Here is a 26,165-nt window from a genome sequence, read left to right on the forward strand (position 1 = left end):
TAAAATAAACAAAGAGGAGCATACATAGTAACTCATAATGCATTTGTTTAATTAATAAACGAAAAAATTAAATGTAATTTTTAAATATATATACAGTGGAACATTGTTTCAATAAATTGCATAGTTTATTGGTTCATTTTAAATTAATTGGTTTAGTATTTTCAGTTAAGATCAAAAAAGAAGAACAAATGTTTCGCTTCCTTACTATCAATTATTTTTCTTATTTTCAAGTCATTGTAACCATGTTCTGCTGTACAAGAATATTAGTTATAAAATTTATAAAAAATTAACAATAGCTAATAAATAAATTATTATTTTTTAAATTCTAGGAACCGATGACGAATGCCAGGAATATGATTACCTGGGTGCATGGGGTCCCCGCTTTGATAAACTGGCCAATATGTATGGACCCGAAGCCAATAATCACACCGATTTAGAATTGTAAGTGAACACAGAAATGTGAAAGTAAAGCAAAACCTAGTCCACAACAACAAAAACTCCTTCACAAGCAACAAGAAAACTGAAAAATATCACAAATTCCTTCATGAGACTACAATTTCCCATATATGATAAAACGAAAACCGGAAATATGAAAGAAAAACCCCATAAAACACAAATGAAAACTTGAAAAAAAACTACCAAAAAGGCAATTATAAAATTTTTGATTTGATTTGAAAGAATTCAAGCAAAACAAAAATCCTGAATATGAAGACATTCACTCAGTGATGATGATGATGAGTAGAAAACAATTGGAAGATTTTGCTAAGCAAATTGTAAAAGAAGATGAAGAAGAATGAAAAATACCAGAATGTCCACTTTTGCATGAAAATGGATATTAATGGAAACAAAAAACACATGGAAACTAGAAATGCTAAACTAAAACAAATTTTGAAAATATGAAAACTACCAAAGATATAAAGGTCTTGTAAAAGACCAAAAACAAAACGCGAAAATAAATGGAAAGAACGAAAAAATTCCTCTGAATCATAAAGAAAACACAACAAAAAACTACATTTCAACAACAAAAACTAATAAACGAAAAAATACGAGCAGCATTTAAAAAAACTAAGGCATCAGCAAGCAGTAACTCTCCTCCCCAAAAAAGAAAGAAGAAATACCATTTGTAAAATACAATTTCATTTACACACAAACATTCACTCACTCACACCTACATACATATATACATAGGAAACATTACATTTAGTACATAAACCACATACATACATACTCATACATATACAAAGAAGAAAAAAACAACAACAACACAGAATCATTCATTATTTTTTATTATTAGTATTTTAGTTTCAAAACTGAAAGTAAAACCCCAAGCGAAGAAAACAAAATCCAAATAAGTTTTAGTAAAAAAATATGAGAATTAATTAAATTATTAATTAGAACAAAAAAATAAAATGCATAGTTTTAAATTTCATCATACACCCCTTACATACAACATGCATACATACAGACACTCTCACACAAGTGTAAAACCAAAGTATCTACTTTATAAGTAATAAAATTAATATTAAAAAAATTAAATAATAAATAGTATAAAGCAAATAAATATAATCTTAATATTAAGTTACAATTATGTTTTTGTATATTTCTTTTCGTTTTTTTGGAATAAGCATTTAAGTATTATTTTTTATAAGCCAGTAAGTTATTTATGTGTAATTTTTTTGTATTTTTTCTATATGTAAGGCATTTTTTGTTTTTCTGTTTTTTATTTTAGTCTTTCATGGTGTTACACAAAAAAGGGAAAAACTTTTTGAGAAACATGCATCTTGTTTACACTAGCCCTTAATATTATGATATACATTTAATTTATGCGTGGTAAATTTTTTGATTTTTATTTTTTTTTTTAAATATTCAAAAAAATGCGGTTACCATGATATTGAGTGCTAATGTAAACTGACATATAGTTTCGAATATTGACACCCTTTTAGATCAATAAAATGTGAATGTTTGCAAAAATAGGTAATATTGTTCATTGACAAAAAGTATTACTATTTAATGCACCTTCACTGTTTAGAATTGGTCTTAAAGATGTCTATATTACAAACTGTTTCTTTTCGTAAGTTTTTTATTTCGCCTGTAGCACCATGCTATCTCTTTAAAATTTTTATGTAAGTTCTATGATTTTAAGTATTTACATGTAGTCTATAACATGTGTTCCTTCCCAGTCTTAATTTGTATGTGAAAAAAAAATTAAACAAATGAAATATAACAAAAAATAAAACAAGAAAACACAACGATTTTAAAACAACTTTCTTTTTATTTTGATAATTTTTATAAAATTTTCCATGGAATTCAAGGGGATGTTTAAGCAAACAAACTTGGGGTTTAATAGTTGGACATTACAAATCGTAATACACAGTTCATCAAATATATGTCAAGTTTCGGTAGACTTCCTCAGAAATGTACACAATATTCGGTAAAGTCCAGTTTAAGGACTGTTCGAGGATCGGTTTGAAATTTTTACAGTTGTGATCCTAACACTATATTTTGTTGCGGGGGCAAGTTCATGCATACTTACATAATGGTCCGAAAGTTTTAAAAATATGTTGGTGGACACGATAACAATCGAAAGGAGTATTGGTTGGATCTTAGCATACGTTTATTAATTTCCAAGAAGGTCTTCCTCACAAATTTGCTAAATTTTTTTCTTATGGACAATTTGTAGGTTGTTCGAGGATCGTTTTGAAATTTTCAGCGAATTAAGTCCTTGGCATCCTGACTTCAACGATATATTTTTTCGTAGCAAATTCATACTTGCTGACATAATAGTCCGAAAGCTCTAAAAATCTACGACGACCAATTAATTAGCTGGTGGGCACCATAAAAATCGAGAAAAGTGACTGATATTGGCTAAACTTTCCTGACAATTCGTTCTGGTACCACCCCCACAAGAGTTCAACATTTCCTCATAAGTACAGTTTAAGAGCAGTTCCAGTATCGAACGAAGTCCTTATATTCCAATATTTTTTTTGTGTTGGTTCCTCGACAAAAGTTCTTCTCAAAATTTATTTAATATTTTTTATTTTCTATGGAACAATATATCTCTCAAATGACCGAAGCAACCAAGACGCCACACCTCCTTCCGTTTCTGCGAATCTTGAATAATGTAAGGGCATACTTGAAGATTTATGTCGCTAAAGTGCCGAATTATCTCAGCCTTGAATTGTTTCTGGTTTATCGACTTACACCTTTCTTTTAAATAATGCCAATGAAAGAAGACCATATGTATCAAATTACACGATCTTGATGACCAATGGATATCGCCACAACGTCAGATAACACGGCCGTGGAATTTGCCGCGCAATAGAGCCATTGTTTTGTTAGCTATGTGGGCGCCGTCCTGTTGAAACCACATATCGTGTACAACCAGAAATTCCGATTTGGGGCAAAAAAAAAAAAAAAAAAAGTAGGAAAAGCGTTAAGTTCGGTCGGGCCGAACTTTTTATACCCTCCACCACAAATTTCAGCCATTTCGGCGGATTAATGTGTCCACAACCTTCAAAATACCTAAAAGCGGAAGGTACTGTTCTATGGGGGCTATATGATGGCGTGGACCTATACCTACGAATTTCTGGGGGAAAGTTTTATACCCCAAACGAAGACTAAATACCAAATTTCAGCCATCTCGGTGTGATAATGAGGCCAAAACCCTCAAAATACCGAAAATCGGGAGATATCGTCCTATGGGGGCTACATTAAAACGTGGACCTATATAAACATTTTATGGTAGAAATTTTCTTAGCCTGTGGAAATGAAAGATACAAAGTGACAACCGATTCTGTTGTCAGATGGGACTAATACATTCAAAATATATTAAAATGACGCGTACTTTATATGGGGCGTTATATGGGGGTAATACGAAAACGTGGACCTATATAAACCAACTTTGGTAGGAATATTTTTTGGCCTCTGGAGACACAAAATACCAAATTACAACCAATTCGGTGGTAAAATGGGACAAATATCTTAAAAATTCCTTAAAACGACGACGCGTCACGCGTCATTTTGTATGGGGGCTATACGAAAGCGTGGACCTATATAACCCGCTTTCAATACCAAAAGTCCTACGTACATATAATAGATTTTCCCAAAATTTCATCCACCTACGTCAATCCGTTCGGGCGCTAGAGTGATTTCCACAGACGGACAGACATACAGACGGACGGACATGGCTATATAGAATTGCACGCTGATCAAGAATATATATAGTTTGTGGGGTCTACAATGATTATTTCGAGTAGTTACAAACGTAGTGACAAACTTAATATACCCCCATCCTATGGTGGAGGGTATAAAAATGGCTTCATCTCATGATAGCGAACACCAATCACCATAAATACCTGGACGCTCTCATTTTGGAAAATGACGCCAGAACATGAAGGTGAAAATGTGTCCATTTCTCTCTGTTTGTTGCTTCGCTTTTTGGAATACCGCGTTTTTCTCCTATGCCAAAATTCAACTTAGTTGGTCTGAAAATGTAGACAAAATCCTAATAATACCGCATATTGGGAGGTACCGTTATATGGGGACAATATCAAAACGTAGACCTATGTCCACAATTTTTAGTGGAGAATGTTTGTGTCTACTGGGAACCTCAAATACCAAATTACACCTAATTTGGCCGGAAAATGTAGCTTTAAACCCTCAAAATACTGAAAATCGGGAGGTACCTTAAAAGGGGCCTATACCCAAACGTGGACCTATGTCCACAATTTTTTGTGGACAGGTTTAGTGATCACTAGAAACCTTAAGTACCAAATTAAACTAATTTGGAAGGAAGGAGGTACCGTTCGGGAAGGAGGTACCTTTATATGGGGGCTATACCAAAATATTAGGCGATGTTGTTCATATTTAGTCCATTATTACCCACGGACACAGACTGAGTTTGTGCAAAATTTCGTTTCCAAGTTATTAATTTCGCGCCTCTAGATCAGTGATTTCGACCACTGTGCGGTGTCGAGGTAGACGAAGTCTTTTATTGCCTCAAAATTATAGGAACCAACAGTTCAACAGTTGGTCCGAGCATTGCGCGTCGACACCAGCAATTAGGTCTTCTCGCCGTTTACCGCTAGACCCATTTTAGCAGATTCTACTTTGACCTTCATTAAGGTATCAGTTACTTCTTTTACTGATCGTCCCATGATGTCTATATCATCAGCATAAGCAAGTAACATGTGACTATTGGTTTAGATAGTTCCATTAATCCATATCCCAACCTGATGCATAAATGGATGAAATAATACGATGTTCAAAGTTTGGACCAATCAGAAACTCCCTGCGAGATTTTACTTGCGCATTTGCCATTTTAGTTGGTGCCGTCCGGGTTTATTGGAGCTTTTAGGCCATTATCTCAGGTTGTATGGATCACTTTACAGACCATTTTACAGAACTTTTGTGGTGGAGGTAACCGAAGAAATGGACCGATATGGCCCATCTTCGAACTCAAACTACGTTTGGGCAAAACATTGTGAAGTGTAAGATTTCGTTGGAATCGGTTAATCCTTTCGAGACTCAGGGACAGAGACGGACGGACATGGCTAAATCGAGTCCAAATTGTCTGAAACGAATTTTGTACCAACACACCTGGTGTCTAAAACCGTGCGCACCAAACAGACAGACAGACGGACGGACATGGCTAAATCGACTCCAAATTGTCTGAAACGAATTTCGTACCAACATACTTGGGGTCTAAAATCGTTTTTTCGATGAGCCACATTTTTGGACGTATCAAAGTGTATATACCCTCCTTAGTCTAAAGGCTGAGGGTATAATGAAGTGACACTCCGATGTTTAACTCTATTAACTCAATATTTTATATGTTCCAATATCTGCAAACCATGTGCCGCCGGATTGGGACTTAAGGTAGGCAACTATAGGATTTGATGCCATAATCGCCTTAAGCAGGTGAAATACAGAAAAGGTATGGTAAAAATAATTCTAAAGATATGTCAACGTAGAATTCAACATTTTCAAAATTGAGTAATAGCCCGTTTCCACGGTACGTCGTTCGTTCTCTATTCGTTGTTCGACCCATAACTACGAATAAATTACTTAATTCCCCACACAAAATTCTATGAACGAACGACGATTTTTCTACGTTGTTCGATTAGAAACACTCTCTGAACGACGAATAAGTATGTCCCATCCCTAACAAATGAGAGAATTTATCGAAAAAAATAATTATGACATGTCTAAATTCAAAATTGAAAAATTTGTAGAAAACGCAAAAATTTTTAGAAAAAAGGAAAAAGATGAATGAAAATTAATGAACTAAACATTTTACATAGATGCAGAAGGAAGATGGTTGTGTTTCCTTCTTACACATTTCTTGTCCATTAGTTCAAAGTCGCGTAAAAAATCAGAATTAAAAAGGAAACAAATAACTGAAAGTGTGTATACACAAACATTGTTTTGACATGTCTCTCTTTAATTTTGAAAATAGTAACATATAAAAATATATTGAAAATACAAAATTATTCAGAATTTATGAAAAAATGAATGAAATGTGTGTAGTTAAATATAGAAGATACATTTGAAGGAAAGTCTATTGGTGTTCCTATTCATTTAATGTATATTTTATGTGTTTTCGGTTCAAATTTTCGTGAAAACAAGGAAACAAAAATTAAGGAAATGTTGTTTATGTTTCTGTTAATTACGAATGGTGTCGTGGAAACGGGTTAATTCGTGTACGTCGTTCGACAGGTGAACAACGTAATTGAAACGATCGTGTGAACATGACATAAGAGTTTACTTTTTGGGATTCCTCACAAATCCAACGACAGTTATTCATTGAAGAAGCACTTCGAAACAAATGGTCGTCTGTTTCTTCTGGGCATGTGGCGACTATTGCAACGTGGGACGGTCAATTATAAGTGGTACTCTACAATTTGTTTGACAGAAGTCTTTGGAGAAATTAAAAAAAAAACAAGTTAAAAGTATCAGTCGGCTTTGCCGACAGAGATATAGCCTCAGCCTATGTGAATTGAAACTTTCATCTACAGTACATCTACGTACAGATCGAATGTATTTAGGGTCTTTCCAGAATTGTGTCGCCCTTTTTGGACATTTGAACTTGCCGACAAAAATGTGGATTAGGATTAAAGTTCAAAAGTGTTGCGGAGGAGGTACTTAAAGAATGGACCCACATAGGCCATAATGGAAGTGCATCTAATTGTTATGAGTTTTGTTTAGCTAATTGACCTCTGAGATTTTTGCAAATAAAACAAACTTTTATTGCATTATTCCCAACGTTTCGTCACGGTTATGGTGACTTCATCAGGGGAATTTCGTCTATTTAAATAAAATAAATTACAAATTTTTTACTTACAATATTGTTCTAAGACGAGTTTTCATTGAATTTCTTACATTTATAAAACATAAAAACACAATTAACACGGCTTAAAACTAATATCACAGCTGTTTTGCATTATTGCAATTCCGTAACTAGAGCTAATATTGTCAGTGTCTTCCTTTAAATTTATCGTTCTACCTATGTTTTGTTGTATGTGCAAGCTTTCAATTAACAGTCTCTTTTTCTCCACTCTCTCTTTGTCCAGTATTCTTATGTTATCAAAATCTGGTGAATGACCAGTAGTCAGTGCATGTTGCGCCAATGCTGTCGTTTCTTTTTGCTTGTCAATGTCTTGTTTATGTTCTCCCATTCTTGTAATCAGTGATCTCTTTGTAGTGCCGATGTAGATTTTATTACAGCTTTCGTTTTGTTTGCCATTACACTGTATTTGGTAGACAACATTGCATTGTTGTTGTTTATCAATCGGAGTTTTTGTGTTCGTGAATATTTTGTGTAATGTTGTATTTGGTTTATATGCGAAGTTTATGTTATTGTTGTTTATTATTTTTCTTAAATGTTGGTTGTCAAAGAGACCAGGGATATATCGTACACTGTAAAAACGTTTTTGATCTACATTATCTTTAGCTATGTGTGCGTCATTGATGGTTATTGTATGTTCATCTTTCTTAATTCTTCTTCTTGTTTCTTCAATGAGAGTATTAATGACTTTCTTTGGAAAACTGTTATTTTTCAATATTTCTGTAATTTTTATTATATTTTTATTATGGAATTGCTTGTCACTGATGGTTAGTACGCGGTGAATTAAGTTTTTGGCGGTGTTAATGATTTGGGTTTTTGGTTGCGTAGCATTAAAATTAATTAGTCGTCCAGATGAAGTATCTTTTGTGTACCAATCAAAATCAATATTTTCTCCATTCCGTGTTAATTTCACATCTAAGTATGGAATTGTACTGTCAATTTCTTTTTCAATAGTAAATTGTATTTTGTCATGATATTTATTGAGGGTGAGTAAGATTTTATCTGCATCGTCCTTATTTATGATCGCTAAAATATCATCTACATACTTTGTTATGTATTTAATATTTATGTCCATGTTTCTTAGCTCTGCTATTGTGTCGTCCAGAAGTTGGTCTAAGACTATATCTGCTATTGTAGGTGACAATGGGTTCCCCATAGGCATGCCAAAGATTTGCTGGTATATTTTGTTATCAAACACAAAGTAATTATTGTCTTTTAGACAAAACTGTAGAATTTGGAGGAACAGTTTCCTTGGAATTTCGGTGAAATTTTTGATAAGTTCCCATTTATCCATTATGATTCTTATTGCTGTATGTACAGGGATGTTCGTGAATAAAGACACTACATCAAATGACACCAGGATTTCTGAGTCGTCAAGTTTAACTTCTTGGAATTTCTTCTTTAGTTGTGCGGAATTCTTGATATTGTAGCTTTTTGATGTTATGTTTTTTAATATTTTTCCCAAATGTTTAGACAGATCATAACATGGGACATTGACTGACGAGACAATTGGTCTTAAGGGTACACCTGGCTTGTGTATTTTGGGTAGTCCATATATCCGTGGAGCGTTTGCAGCAGGACATTGCAATTTTTTCCTCTCAAAAAGGTTTATGTAGTTGTTTTTGTATAAAGTCGAAACTAAATTGTTGTTTGTTTTTTGTGGGGGAGGTACCCTAAAGTGAGGACCGATATGGGCAAACTAAATTTGGACAAAATATTAGGAGATGCAAAGTTTGGACCAAATTGGTTGTCCTGTTCTAGAGATAGCGTGCATACAATTTTAGTGAAATTTTTTGTTTAATATTAGGGGAAGTACCGGCCGGTATTGCCCATCTTCGAACTGAAACTAAGTTTGGGAAAAAATATGACAAATACCAAATTTTGGACCAAATCGCTTGATCATATCAATAGTTATTGTGCTCTCCATCCACTACAGATGGTGTCATAGGGGGTTTTTACAATTTTCTGGGTGTTTTCTCAAGACGTATAAACTTGCCCCTGATAAAACTTTTACCGTCGTAATTGAGGCAACGAATGCAAGTTGCTTCAACAAAAATCAAAGTGAATCGAAAGCAGGTCTTGAAGTGAACTTATCCGAAATTTTGTGTAGGAGGTACCCGAAGGAGTGGACAAATATATCTGTTATGTTTTATATCTGGTAGATATATTAGGATGGTAGAAATTTTACAATGTGCAAAGTATGGACCGAATCGGTTACTCCCTTCAAGGGTTATCGCGCGCACAAATTTTCCGAACATTTCCGAACTTTTGTGGGGGAGGTATCTGAAGGAGTGGACCGATATGGTTCATCTTCGAACTTAAACTAAGTTTAGACAAAATATTACTAACGGCAATTTTGGGACCAAATGGGTTGATCCCTTCGAGAGTTATCGTGCGCACCAACCACATAGCGGATTTCGTTCAAAAACCATTATTTCGATGAAGTTATCATAATTGCTAAGGGTGTAAAAACGAACAAGAGAAGACGAATCATTGTGCACCATGACAAACATCGATTCAAACTAGCGCTTTTTTGACCGTACAAAACGTGGAATTGATGGGTCATCCACCATCAATTTTCTTCGTCTGATGATGCTGTTGAAACGTACAAAAACCATGTTTTGGAGGCGTCGCAATCGGAGTGGAGAAGTTGCTTCGACATTACAGAATGAACATGGGGAGACTTTGAGAAGATTGTAGACAGCTTTTATTTTAGCTTAACTTTAATGGGTGATCCTTTTTATACTAAGTGAAAATGTGCATAAAACATAAAACAAATATAACTTCGTATTTTCCTTACTAGGTTAGTCGGTACACTAAGCAATGCCGAGCCGATTTTCACATTCTTTTCGTTTTTAGCCACAGAACTGTAACTTTTTTTCGAATGCGATTTCGTGAAAATTTGCCTTTGGCTTCGTAGAAATGGAAATAAAGATAGCTCAAGTAGTACGTGCTAATATTCACCGAACGTCATAATATTTAATTTATGATCAAACAAATGAAAAACATTTTTTATAAAAAAAATAATTTGTTTTGGTGGGACAGTCTACCAAGCATACATGAGATAAAAGATGAAAATTGGTGATTTTTTAAGGTCAACATTTTTAAAATATTTTACGCGAGGACCTTGAACAAGTAAACCATTTTCTGGGAAAAAGATTTCCAATTTTTTTTAACTTTACGAAATTATGTATAACCTTTCTTTCTTTAGTTTTTAGTATTAAACAATGAAATAGGAATTGAGTTCATACAAGTAATATTCCACTAATTAAAAACATTTCTTTCCTACACAACCACAAACAAAAAACCCGACAAGACAAACAAACAAACACACACAGAAGCAACAAAACTATGTGTAATTAGGGAATATGTATTTACAATATTTCATTAATGGAAAATAAAAATTCAAACCACAAATAAAACATAAAAATGTTGTTAAAAAACAAACACAGCAACAAAATGTTAACTCATTAACACAAAATGTTAAAATAAACCATAGCACTTTACGAAAAAACAGCAATAAAAATGATTTCTATTTTTCGTTCTTAATTATCAATTTTTTATGGGAATTTATAAAAAAATTTTGTGGTGTCAAACTGAGGATTAATAAAAGTTTTTAATTACTGTTTTATGTTTACTTTTTTACCACATTTTTTGTTTGATTTAATCAATCAATTTCCTTCATTTGTCATGTCATTGTTGGTATTTTTTGTAATTTTTTTATTATAATTTATTGTTTTAGTTATATAACAAATCGCAGTCGAACCATTGCAAATTATGCCACCAATACAGTTACAGTAGATTTATGGTGTAGTGGTGTCAAATGTGCCAACAATGTTTAAAAAAACAGTGACACTTTGCATTCTATCAATTTTTGACCAATTTCCTTGGATTTACATAAATAAATAATAATAATTTTTATTTTTTATTATTTTTAATAATCAAAATTCTCACGTTGACCCTTCTAACCGAAATCTACTGTATTCCAAGCTCCGTTTACATAAATCACTGTTATGTTTTTTTTAACAATTGCATAAATGAACCAATAGCCGTTACAATAAACAAAACAACAAACCATAACCAAATAAAACACTTTTTTATAAGGCAATTTATTATTATAATTATACTTATAATTATTATCATTATGATTATTATTAAAAACAAAAAAACTGATATTATTAAATTAATTATATTATTACACTAATGAAATCAATATTTATATATAGCAATTATAAGTAAGAATAAATTAAAGGTATAAGCAAAAAAAAAATGAAATTTTACAAATAAAACGAAAGAAATTAAAAACATAAACATGTAATGAATACCCAAAGACTGTTTTCGTTCCATCATCATCATTATTAACACCATAAATAAAAAAAAAACAACAACACACTTAAAAATAAATATGTTAACTTACAACAATATTATTTTGTTAATAACTCCCATTGACACATAACCAAAAATATAAATATATTTTCATACACAAGATTGGGTCGTGATTTCAGGAATTCATTTTTAAAATAATGTTTTTCATCTCAAACAAGAAATATGGCTTGAAAACTGATGAAACTTCCTATCCCTTATTAATTATAGAAAACTTGGAAATCACAGTTTCGTTGTTCATTCCAAATAATAACAGCATTTCCCAGTTTGACGCTCAGAAGGCTTTCTGATTTCAAAAGCTTACATGGTATATGTAAGGCCTATTAAATGGTGTGCCTTTAATTCTAAAACCATTTCGAAATGGCCTGTCACAAAATAAAGTGTGACGTATATGACATACTTTTGCTGACGTATACTATATACGTAGATAACTACGTTGTTTACCTATCCACCGTATACCTATAGCCGAAAAGTGAATTTTATGCAGTAGTCATTATCGCTGTGCTTTCTTAGGACGCGAATTTCCACCATTGACAGACATTGTTTTTTGCAGCCATTATGAGACTGTCGTAGATTACAGAGTGGGAACTCTGGGAGATCGGCCTGAAACTCAATATGAGTAGGAAATATTAGAGAGAGTTTCCTATCAACCATGATTAAAGATTGCGGCCGGAAACAGAATGGAACACTATGCAACACTGAAAATGCAAACAACCTCTAGTACGCATTTTTTGAAAGTACATATTTAGACTACAAAAACCCTAGTAGGGTTTTGTCCTGTCAGATCCAGTTCGGATTTTATGGCCTCATCTAAACCGGGCTAAATCTACACTTTTTTGCATTTATCAGGCTTTTATCTAAGAAACGAAAAGGAATTTGGCCTTGCTGTCTTTAGCAATATTGTAGCCTCAATCTAGTAGAACTCATCTTTTGAAAAAACCACATAAGAAAATCTCCATCTAGGGCATCAACATCTATAAAATATATAAATTTTTACATAATTGCTGAAATTCTGGTCAGTATCGGCTAAACTATTGGGAGTTGAACCAAGTAACCTTTTGCAAAAACCTTCCAAATAAAGTTTTCAAAAATTCTTCAGTGAAGCTATTAATCTTCACTTTTATAATTTTTTCTTTGGAAAGTGGACCGATCTATATCTGGAAGGAATAATACGACGTGTGAAGTTTGGATCAAATCGATTGTTCCCTTCGAGAGTTATCGTTCACACCATTTTGCAGACAAATTTTGAACATCTGTGGGAGAAGTATCCGAAGGAGTGATCTTAATCAAGGTTTCCAAATTATCCTGGACAATTTTCGTCGATGAGGCATATTTTTGGTAGTATATACCCTTACACTGTGAATCCGCGCGTGGACAAAAATCGAAAAATTTATGGCAACAAATTTGATTGCGATTGAAAAAAATATTCTCTTAACAAATTAAATTTAGTATTATTTTTGTCAATTTACTGCGATAATTGTGGCATTGACAATGTTTTTACGAAAAAATATTCATAAATCGTTTTCTAACTTCCATTAAAATATATTCTTTGTAAATTAATTTTTCTTGTATTTTTAATATCAGTACTATAAATTTATGTTGAGTAATGTTGGGAGTATTTGGGAGACTCCTTATTTTTTTTTTTTTAAATACAGGGGAAAGTCTCTAGTTTACGATACAAAATCCAGCTGCCCCGTCTGTCCTCCCTTATACCACGCCAGTAAAATCGCGAAAATTCCGAAAATCAGAAGGTACGTTTATGTGGGAGTAATACCTTAACTTGGACTCATATTCAAAATTTTTGAGCAAGGAGGTATTTAAAATACCTAAAATACTGTGAACTCAAAATCCAAAATTACAGCCAAGTCGGTTATAATATTTGGCAAAAATAGTTCAAAATTCCGAAAATCGGGAGGTAAGCTTATATAGCGGCTATACCTAAACGTGGACCTATATTGAACATTTTGCGATGATGTATTTTGTTCACTCAGAACTCAAAATGCAAAATTTCAACCAAATCGGTTGGAAAATTTGGCTAAAATCGTCAAAATATCAAAAATGGGGGCTATATCTAAACGTGGATCTATATTGGACATTTTTTGCGAGGATGTCTTTTGTTCACTCGGAACTCAAAATGCCAAATTTCAACCAAATCGGTTGAGAAATTTGTCTAAATTCGACAAAATACCAAAAATCGGGCGGTACCTTTATGTGAAAATTTACAATTTTTATATTGAAAATTTTTTGCGAAGATGTATTTTGTTCACTCAAATCTGTTGGAAAAATTTTCTAAATTCGTCAAAATACCAAAAAATCGGGCGGTACCTTTATATGGGGACTATACTTAAATATGGACCTACATCAACTATAATTTTTATACCCTCAGCCTTTAGGCTAAAGAGGATATTTACACTTTGATACGACCAAAAATGTGCCTCATCGAAATAATGGTTTTAGACCCCAAGTATGTTTGTACGATATCCGTTTCAGACAATTTTGAGTAGATCTAGCAATGTCCGTCCGTCTGTCTGTCTGTCGGTCTGTCTGGCTGGTGCGCACGATAACTCTCGAACGGATCAATCGATTCGGTTCAAATTTTGGGTATCGAAATATTTTGTCCAGATTCGATTTAAGTTCGAAGATGGGCCATATAGGTCCACTCCTTCCGGTACCTCCCCCACAAATGTTCAAAAATTGTGCGCACGATAACTCTTGTAGGGAATAACCGATTTGGTCCATACTTTGCAGATCGTGTAATTTCTACCAAACTTAGATGAGGTTCCAATATGGACTCAGTCGGTCCACTCCTTCGGGTACCTCCCACACAAAATTTCGGAAAAGTTAAGTTTAGGACCTGGTCTCGAATCGCTTTGATTTTTGTTTACGCAAGTTGTATTCGCTGTCCTCTATACGACGCTGTAAGTTTCATTAGGTGCAAGTCCATACTTCCTGAGAAAATAGTCTGAAAGTTACAAAAAACCCTATGACACCGTGTGTAGTGGTTGGAGCGCAAGATAACTCTCGAACGGATCTGCCGATTCGGTCCAAAATTTGGCTTTCGTAATATTTTGACCAAACTTAGTTCAAGTTCAAAGATGGATTATATCGGTCCACTCTTTCCGGTACCTCCCCCACAAAAGTTCGAAAATGTTCGGAAAATTTGTGCGTACGATAACTCTTGAAGGGAGTAACCAATTTGGCCCATACTTTGCACATTATGAAATTTCTACCAGACTTAGATGAGGTTTCAATATGGACTCAATCGGTAAACTCCTTCGAGTACCTCCCACACAAAATTTCGGAAAAGTTCAGTTTAGGACCTGCTCTCGAATCGCCTTGGTTTTTGTTGTAACATCTTGTATTCATTGTCCCCTATACGAAGGTACAAGTTTCCTCAGGGGCAAATCCATACTTCCTGAAAAAATAGCCTGAAAGTTGAAAAACCAACCCTATGACACCATGTTTATGGGTGGAATAAGTTCACTTTAAGACCTGCTATTGAATTACTTTGATTTTTGTTGAAGCAACTTACATTCGCTGCCTCAATTACGATGGTAAAAGTTGTTTCAGGGGCAAGTCCATACTTCTTGAGAAAACAGCCCGAAGGGTGTAAAAGCCCCTATGGCACCCCTATGGTCTATGTCGCTCCATTCCTTTAAGTACCTTTTCCGCAAATTTTTTTGTTTTGTTTTTTGTGAAAAAAAGTGTTTCAATGTGCACAGGCTGGGGGTATATCTCTGTCGGCAAAGCCGACTGATACTTTTTTACTTGTTTTCTATCTCTTTGCCTCGTTATAAACCTATGTTTAAAATTTCCAGGCGGTAGCTCGATTAGAACTATTTTTGGCACTCCTCTCCATACAAGTTGTACCACTGTGCCTCGTTAGCCTAAAGGTTGGGGTATAATTAAGAGTTTCATGGGAATTTGAGAAAATTATATTAATGGTCTGTTTCTCTAAGACGTACAGTGCGAAATATGGGCATTTTGGTGGAACTTTACTCATAACTTTTAATGTGAAGAACGTAGGTTACTAAAATTTTCCAAACATCTTTCTTATAGCTGACCGTTTTTACGTATTAGGTTCATTTTTCAACCGATTTTGCTGCAAATTGGTATTTTGGGGTTTCAGTGGATGGAGAACATATGCACAAAATATTGTCAATATCTGTTCGCGTATAGGTATAGCCCCCATTGAGCGGTAACGGCCAATATAACATATTTTAAAGATACCAAGCACATGAACCAATCAATTGGTTTGCATTTCCGTAGGTAGAAAACCGTTTTGCGAAATATTAGCAACGTATTTTCTCGTTTTGCTATAGCCCCAATATGGGGGGGGGCACCCCAGTTGGGATATTTAAATGGTGTTAGCTAATTATTGCCAATCGAGTTTGGTTTACTTTAAAATTTGTTTTTCATTGAATAGAAAGTATTCTAAAAAACAATTCAGAGCATAGATCCTCGCTTTGGCCCCTCCATCAAGCATCCACATACGTTAGTAAATGAAAAAAAACTTTTTTTGAGATTTTTTATTTTTATTATAGTGTCATTGATACAACATAAATTTTACAAATTGAACGTTTCGACTGATGATATGTTTATCTTATTACACGGTTCTGCAAATGAGTATATCACTTAAAAGCATCTGTTGCAACTATGCTTTGTTTTAGGTACTTAACGATGTTCTGAGAAAACTGCTCAAATTTGACCATTTTTTCTATAAAATGTGAATGAAATTCGCAAGAATAGTCATAAAACTAATAAAAGGCAACATTTCTTGGTATTGGTGAACGCATTTTGTGATAAACGAAACCAACATTGACGTCTAATGCCGGTTCTTCTATCAAATTTTCAAAAATATAGATTTATGTAGGAATATTCCAATGACTTTCTGAAAAGTCGCATATCTCGCAAACCTGCGCGAACCTGCAGCTAATTTTTGGTTTGTCTATAGAAAAATATCCTACATCTCAGAAAATGTGCGATTTATTCTGCAATTCACCACAATACATTTAAAAACCTCCAAAACTTATAAAAAAACAAGTAAGAACAGACTATAGTCGGACGGGGCCGACCATGTGATACCCTATACCACTATCCCTGTGCACTAGCTTTCCGGGCTAGCTGTTATAAGATGTGCATTAGAAATTTTACCAATTTTCACACAAAAGTTTTGATCAATTTAACCCGCTAAATATTATCCGATCATACCGTTGACTTGCACGCTACTTCTTCATCTCAAACCAAAACTACGTTTAAAATTTCGCGCCGATCGGACTATTATTGCGACCTACAGAGCGGCTACAAAATCGAGCAAAAATTTTGTTTTTGGTCCATTTCATCCCTTTAACATTTCACGATCATCGCCAAAAACTAATCAGTTCTATTCTGGTCCAAACCCGACCTCCATACTAAATTTCGTGACAATCGGTCCATAATTGCGGCCTCTAGCTTGATTACAATTTTTAATGGACGGACAGACGGACGGACGGACGGACGGACACACATCGCTAAATCGCTTTATCTCGTCGAGATATGAAGTTTGGTATACCACATGAGGGGTCTACGACGAATATTTCGCGGCGTTACATGAATTTTTGGGAAAACAAACTTATTATACCCTTTTCCACATTGTGGTATAGGGTATAAAAATAATTTAGTTAACTTTTAAGAAAAGCACATTTTGGGGAACGAATGGCAACCAAACCAAATTTGATATTACAAATCTATAAACGCCAAATAATCAAAAAATTTTCGAGATTTATAACAGCAACAAAAACGTTAGTCAACTAACGTACAATTTGTTTGTATCACTATATTACTTAAGCAAAGCTAGAAGCAATTTTTTAAGAAAATAAATATTGAAAAAAGAACGCGCAACTTTTAAGTGCTTTCTAGTTGTTTCGCGGGGTAAATCGCAAAACTGAATATGAGGCATTAGTCATGGGATACTTAGCAATAGAATTCAACAAGAATCTCATTAGTTTTATGTACTTTAAATTGTGAGTAAAGTTCCACTAAAGTTCCCATATTTCGCACTGTGAGACGATTCGAATTCATGTTCGTCTGAATTACTACCAAACTCCTGTTGTTTATAAAAACGTTTGTTTGATTGAAAACAAAAACAAATCAAATATTTTTCTAAGAACAGAAGTTTGGTTGTAGTTCGAACGAATTTGTATTCGAATCGTCTTACCCTAAGTAATGACGGGACGTACACAAATATTTCACCTTTCTACAACAACAACGCTCTGTGAGCGTCCGTATTACCCAAATACGTTGAGTACAAAATCACATTTAAAACACCAAATCCGCGACCAAAACTTATTATAATGTTTTCATTCGTAAAATAAATAACTTTCCTTTGCAATTAATTGGATTTCAGGTTTTGTTGGGATTTGGTTTTCAAAATACAAAACACACACATACATGCATACAAAACGTTCTGTCATAGTTTAATTTGTTCAACTTACAAAAAGTATACGCTCCATGTATTTCGGTAGTTCTCATAACACTCCCTGGGTATACGGACGTATATAGGTATGGGCCTAAGTGAATCAGGCCATATCATTTTGAATCATAACTTCATTTTCTGAAAAAAATGTTCTTGCATCAAATTGAATATTAAATATTAAAAATTTTCCAGAAGTCATGGCCAATATTCTGTTGCAAATCATAAAATCATAAAAAAACTATTTCAAGTCATTTATTTACACACCGAAAAAAACACTTAAATTTCTACATAATTCTAATTCAAGAATTAAAAAAAAACAACTTATAAATCTGCATATATACTACATACTATATAATTTTAATACCCATACCTTTTATAAACAAAAGAAAACTAAAACAATTATTAATAAACCATCTAGCAATAATCAATTGACAAAAGAACAAAAAATATAACGAAAAAAAAAAACTATACAAACATCAGTAAACAAAAAGATGGAACAGAGGAAAGAGAAGATGATAAAGAGTTATATTGGCAGATTCTCTATGTCGAACGAAATTCCAGGAATAAGTAAGTAAGGGTTGAATTGAAGATTTTTTTGGTATTGCCCTATTTCTTCGACATACCGACACTGCCAATAAACTTATTTAAGCATAGCAAAAAAAAAAAAAAAATACCATAAACATACCTTCTTAGAAAGAACTTAGTGCAATTCATTGAGAGAATAAAACAAAATAAATTAATCTTAAAAATAGAAGAAAGAGAAAAGAATATTATTACAATAAATATAATAAAAATAGAAAACTTAAAAAGAAGAAAAATAAATTGTAAATACATTTTTAGCACGTAAAAAAAGTAGCAAAAGAAACCATGAAAACAACAATTCGAATTAATATAACTAATTTAAATCCCCCAAAACACCTGTAAGTGTTAATAAGTCGAAAATAATACTACTAACAACAAAAACAGCAACAAAGAAATTTGAAAATAAATTACATACTAAGAAAAGGAAACGAAATGGAAAAAAAATAAAATAGAACATCCCCAAATAATTTCTAGGAATCCATATACATATTATTAAATATTAATTACAAAACCGAAAGAAAAAAAACAAACTATATTTGAAGAATTTTTTAAGACACAACTTTCAAAGACGAATTAAGAAAAAATCGAAACGAAATGTTACACAAATAACTCACAAAGACACTTACAACAACACACAAACCGAAAACCTAATTAATTAATAACTATTTATAATTACAAGAAAAACAAAAAAGAGGAAAAAGCGAACGAAAATAGAACAGTATTTGTATGTTTTATTTAAAATTCAACGTAACGTAAACAACAACAACAAAACATTTATTTTAGAAATGTAAGTGTAAATTCGTAAACAAAACAGAAGAAAAACAAAATTGAAATAGAAACAGAAAAAAACGATGTCCTAGAATGTCCTTTACATGAAAAGTGAATGAAGATTGAAAAGAGAAAGAAAATAAGATGAGTAAAAACAAAGCCTAACTTGAAATAAATCAATAAAAAAGTGAAAAACACATATGAAATGTTAAACAAAACTAAAAGCGAAAATGTGTTATTATTTCTTTAATGGGCAAGGGAAATGGTAAGTTGTTTTGTTTGTGGAAACATTTTTGGACGTCAATTTAGTCCTGTCCGTCCGATAGCTTTCGAAGGGATCAAACGGTTTGGTCAAAACTTTGCATATCGTAATATTTTGTCCAAGCCGAGAACAAGTTTGAAGATTAGTCATATAGGTCGACACCCTCACAAAAGTTACTTGGTCTAAACTTGCTCGTCATTCCACACCAACTTCAGCTTCGAATATGTACTATATCTACGGTGGCCAACCGTACTCTATTACTATACTCCATAGTCTATTTTGAGCGTACTCTATTTGTCCTCTATTTTCATCGCATGTACTTATATGTCTGTTCAATATAATGCTTTTTTGTGCTATGCTATGATTTCTATAGTAATGGTAACTTGGAGCCGCACTGAAAAATCGTGAAAGAAAAAGTTGGACCATGTTGAACCACGCATAAAGTGCGAATTTTCCCCGCACTGAGAACCAAAAAAAAAAAAAAAACACTATTACCGGTACCTCTGCAGAAAAATGTGATAAAATCTTATAAAGTACCGAAACATGGATGATAACCCTATATGGAGGCTGTGGTCAAAAGTGTACCGATATCACATTTCTTTATAAAGTGGAGTTCTGAACTCCGAGTGCATTATTAAAACCTTTTCGGTTCGAATATTTGGTTAATATTTGCCGAAATTAATCGAGATATAAATCATATAAGGAATATACCAAATCATATACCTATACTGATAATTTTTCACAGGGATGTTCATTATGCAATAAGAAATCCGGGTACAGGATTACAACAAATTCTGTTGAACAATGTGTTGTTAACAGTAAAATACTTCAAGTCAGGATGATTCGTTATATGGGAAAACCGCGAAAACTCTGACCTAGGACTGTAATATTTTTGTCAGTGTATTTCTCCAGGACCCACTGATAAATAATATATGATATATTATGTAGAATAATATATGATATAATATGATATATTATGTAGAAGTATTTTTTTCACACCTTCTCATGTAAGTGCGGTTGGGGGGTCTCTATAGATTTACATTAGTTTACTTTGCTGAATAAAACAAAACTTTCTCAGTGTCTGCGAATATGATGAATAAAATCGAGACTACACGACTTTTTTGTTAATCGCTTTCATCGCTTATTAAAACTTCCCCTTAGTTTTTAATTGGAATAATTGTATCCACTAATAGATAATCCCAGCAAAAAATTTTGGAAATTGTGCATGTGGAATTATGATTTCACAAGATCCTTCGATGAAGTCCACATTTGGTTGATCCCTACCCGCCGCTGGCGAAATCATATATTCTAAAAATAAGAGGGAGTTATAAAATAAAGAAATAAAAACTTAAGTTGCAAACATTTTTGCGGTAGTTCACGAAACTGAAATTTTTAATGGAGTGGCGTGCAGTTGGACTCCATTTCGAAAGCTAAACTAGTGATGGGTAGGATTAGAATGATGAAGCAAAATCAGATGCGCTTGGATTAATTGGAGAACGTAAACTCAAATCTGATTGAATTTAATGGAAACTTTTTTTAATTTGTGTTTATATAATAAAGTTCTTTGTATTATTGCTTTACACAAATAATAAATTCATTTTATTTATTCTGGGATATTTCGCAATCGCTTGCATTTTTATTGTATCTTTAGACTGACTAAAAATGTAATCCGAAGAGTGCCTTTAAATTCAATCCAAAACACTACATCAAAAGCTGTGATTTGGATCGAAAATGGAGTGCATCCTAGCTGTGCGGTCCCTTGTAAAATTCACAAGTGAATTCATAAAAAAGATGTACTCCAACGGCATCCGCGGATGCAGTTGAATCACTACAAGTGTACAGTACAAGTGCCGTTGGAGTACATCTTTTTCTATGAATTCACTTATGAATTTTGTTGTTTTTATTCAGTCTAAAGAGGCAATATAAGTGCAAGCCATTGCGAAATATCCCAGAATAAATAAAATGCATTTATTCTTTTGTAAAACAAGAATACAAAGAACTTAATAATAAACAAGTGTTTTTTCGAACTTGAGGTCATGTTTTTATTTTTTATTTCCAATAAACATAATGTTATTTATAAAATAGATTGCGATGGTAACAATGGAGAACAATGTGAAAAATTTATGTTGGAACAACGAAAAATAAATTAAAGACGAGATTATCGGCTCATAAATCCGATATTAAACTAAGAATGCAGAATGTAATCCAAAAAACAGCTCTTGCAGACCACTGTAAGAGACACAACCACACACCAAACTTCGAAAAAGTTCAAATTCTGCAAATAACTACAATAGGAGACTTACATTGGAGATGTTACATATTAACAACCTACCAACAAGAAAGAGAATAAACTATAAGAGTGATACGGATAACGCAGCATACTGTTACCGACATCTTTCACAGAAAGAGAAATCGTGCAATAACTAATATAACTCAGTGCATTATTTACACTCGACGACGACGATAGTGAAGTCTATCATAGTTATAAGTAAACTTGACACTAGTTTTATAAATTATAAATGTAAGCGATTCTCGTTTCTTTGAATCTTTTTGTGTTTGTTAATCAAAATGTAAAACGCTTTGATACTAATATTAAATAAATATTTTGTAGATTTTCCCTGAAGATGCAATTTAAAGGAATTGCGAAATATTGGAAATAAAAAAAAAAAAACATGACAAACACTTGTTTAATTTGAATACAAATACAAAAGGTTGAAAAAACACTACTGAAGGAACTTTATAATATAAATACAAATTAAAAAGTTTCCATTGAATCCAATCGCAATTGGGCTTACTTCCTCCGTTCTCCATTTAATCAAAGCGCTTCTGATTTTACTTCACCATCCTAAAGATTTTGTATGTTGCCTTCCCACCAGTAGTTCAGCTTTCGATATGAACTCCAAATCCGCTACATTAAAAATTTCCGTCTCGTGAATTACGACAAAAATGTTCGCAATATAAGTTTTTATTTCTTTATTTACACTATGGAACATTGAAAATGCAAACAACTTCTTCTATGCATTTTTTGAAAGTACATATTTAGACTACTTGGATTTTGTGGCCTCATCTAAACCGGGCTAAAACTACACTTTTTTGCATTATCAGGTCTTTATCTCAGAAACGAATAGGAATTTGGCCTTGCTGTCTTTAGCGTTATTGTAGCCCTAAACTAGTAGAACTTATCTTTTGAAAAAAACCACATAAGAAAAACTCCATCTAGGGCATCAAAATCTATAAAATATAGCAAATTTTATATAATTGCTGAAATTCTGGTCAGTATCGGCTAAACTTTTGGGAGTTGAACCAAGTAACCTTTTGCAAAATAAAGTTCTCAACAATTCTGTAGAACATTCTGAAACTCTAAAATGCTTACTTCATATTGTTTCAGCGGTATTTTGCATCATATCGTTTACAACACGTATGTATTTTCAAACACAGTTCACACCGACAGTTTATTCTCGCATTTCGGATTTCACTACATTATTGACATTTTTATTAAATCGTCGTTGAAAAATGTACTGAAAACAACGGGATAGAGGCATTTTACAACAATGACATGTTCTGAAGAGTTGTCTGTTACATTCCAGGGAATATTTTTCTAATAGAAAATATTCAGAAAAAATTAACGGTTTTAAAAATACTGTGCGAAATGTATAAAAATTGTGTAATTTTTGCATATATTTTGAAATTTGAGGCAATAAATGTAGTTTTTCGAGTTCACTATTTCTACAAATATTTTATTCTTGTCCTTATCTACAAATTTGCTTTAGAGGTCAGAAGAAGATTCGCATTGGTTTCAGAGATATAGCCCCGAATTTCTTTAAAAATTCAATATTTAACCATGTTTAGATGGGACCATAAAATCCGAGCTGTATCTAACACAACAAAACCCAACTAGGGTTTTTTGTCGTTTGGGTCTGTACTTTCAAACAATCCTCAGTTCCAATTGTTTGCACAAGATCACCTTAAAAATGTTGCACAGTGTTATAAAAAGTTCTTAGAAATTTATACAATATTTTTGGTTTTTGTATAAAAAAATTTCGCCAGCGGCGGGTAGGGATTAACAGCATATAAAATGTATCCAACGGAGTGCATTTTTCATAACTCCGTGTGGACTGCATCGAAGGATGTAGTGAAATCATAACTCCACATGCACACCTACCAAATTTTTTTCTGGGTATTGATCATGGAAGTTATAAATAGCCTACCGCATCTGTTATGAATATCACACACCAAAAGTTTCATTTTCATTCAGACTAGGAATAGTATTAAATTTTCGGCCGTTTTACATTGGAAAATTTGTAATATTATCTATTTATAAAGTGATTCACAGCGTTAATCCCGAACATATTGAGGTTTAGCTTGGACAAAAACCAATCAAAATTGTGTCCAGTACACGACCATCGATCAGTACGTAAAATTACGATAATATTGAAGACACATATTAACAACAGATGTCGCCTGGTAGACAGAAACAGTGTATTAGTAAGAACATTTTTATACCATCCACCATAGTATGGAGTGTATAATTAGTAGACAGCGGAATCCTATGCAAATGTATATATGGTTAGGATGGTCGTAGAGAAAATCTGATTAGACAGAAACCGTGAAACCATGAAACATTAGTACTTAATTTTTGCATATTTTACATATCGTGCATATTTTTACATACTTGCATAGAATGAGCATATGCAAAACCATATGCAAAAATATATACAAGGATTTGTGGTCTAAAAATTCCACCGAAATGGCTGAAAAGTGGTATTAAGTCTTCGTTAGGGGTATGAAACTTTACACCTGACATTTATCCGCATGGGTTCACGTCTTCATATAGCCCCCATAGAACGCTACCTCCCGATTTCCGATATTTTAAAGGTTGTGGCCGCAACATCACACTTAAATGGCTGACATTTTGTATAAAGTCTTCGTTGGAAGTATAAAACTTTCCACCTGAAATTTGTCGGTCTACTTCATATAGCCTCCATAGTATGGTACCACTCGATTTCCTGTATTTTGAAAGCTGTAGCCTCAATATCCCTCTGAAATGGTTGAAATTTGGTATTTAGTCTTCCTTGGCGGTATAAAACTTTCCACCTGAAATTTGTCGGTATAGGTCCATGTCTTCATATAGCCTCCATAGTATGGTACCTCCCGATTTCCGATATATTGAAGGTTGAGGCCTCAATATTTCACCGAAATGGCTGAAATTTGGTATTAAGTCTTCCTTGGGGGTAAACAACTTTCCATCTAAAATTTGTAGGTTAGGTTCAGGCCTTCATATAGACCCCGGTATTTTGAAGGTTAAGGCTATGGTTATACATTTCTCTATTTTATTGACTTGTCTGAAAGAATTTTAAACAGAAAAATTTTACATACAAACTTTTTTGTACTTATTATTGAAATATTTGTTGCATAAGAAAATATGTAAAATGCATAAATTTTGCATATGCAAAAATTTATGCATTTTGCATAATTTTGCATATGTCATATGTTTTGATTGCTATTTAATCAAAAGCCAAAAAATATGTCCAGTCCCAAAATTTGACATGAATCGGACCAAAAATAAGGGTTGCATAAATTCCGCTGTCTACTCATCTGTTATGAATATCACCCATCAAAAGTTTCATTTTCATTCAGACTAGGAACAATGGTTTGGGTATTAGATTTTTGGCCGTTTTACATTGGATAATTGGTAATATCTATTTATAAAGTGATGACAGTGTTAATCCGAACATAATGAGGTTTAGCTTGGACAAAAACCAATCAGAATTGTGTTCAGCACACGATCGTAGATCAGACACATATTATCGACCACCATAAACTCATATCTTGTCGTATCTCAACAGATGTCGCCTGGTAGACATAAACAGTGTATCAGTAAGAACATTTTTATACCCTCCACCATAGAATGGAGTGTATATTAACCCATTTCTCCAATTTTTTAAGATAAAGATACGTTTTTAGGAAAACTAGTAACCGGTGATGTCAAAAATCTTCTCAAAAAAATTTCCAATATCTCAAGAAGTATGGACTTACCCCGGAAAAATTGTACCGTTGCAATAGGGACCGTGAAAAGAACCTACTTAAAAAAATGCAAATAGATCCGATACGAGTCCCCAAACAGAACTTTTCCCAATTTTTGTGTGGGAGGTACTCGAAGGACGGGACCGGTATAGTCCATATTCCATCTTGATACATGACTGGATGAAATAATATAATACGGTGTGCAAAGTTTGGAAAAATCAGAAAATCCCCTTGAGAGTTATCTTGCGGATTTGCCATTTTATTTAGGTTTCTTGTTTGTTTTTCAGGGTTTCTTGGAGCTTTTTGGCCATAATCTCAGGAAGTACGGATTAGCTATTGCAATTGTA

General features: G+C 33.2%; 1 protein-coding gene across 14 annotated transcripts in view; it reads left to right on the forward strand.

The window, feature by feature from the left end:
- CadN (neural cadherin) overlaps positions 1–19,000 on the forward strand; it is a 792,724-nt gene extending 773,724 nt beyond the window's left edge. For all 14 annotated transcript variants that reach the window (XM_073971019.1, XM_073971033.1, XM_073971023.1 and 11 more), the window contains one exon: positions 330–19,000. In XM_073971019.1, the coding sequence (XP_073827120.1) occupies positions 330–445 (116 nt within the window). In that variant the 3' untranslated portion in view covers positions 446–19,000. The remainder of the gene's footprint in view (positions 1–329) is intronic.
- Positions 19,001–26,165: the final 7,165 nt, after the last annotated feature.

This window comes from Musca autumnalis, unplaced genomic scaffold (assembly GCF_047663935.1).
Source record: "Musca autumnalis isolate F117 unplaced genomic scaffold, ASM4766393v1 scaffold_2, whole genome shotgun sequence".
In the NCBI taxonomy this organism is placed as follows: domain Eukaryota; kingdom Metazoa; phylum Arthropoda; class Insecta; order Diptera; family Muscidae; genus Musca; species Musca autumnalis.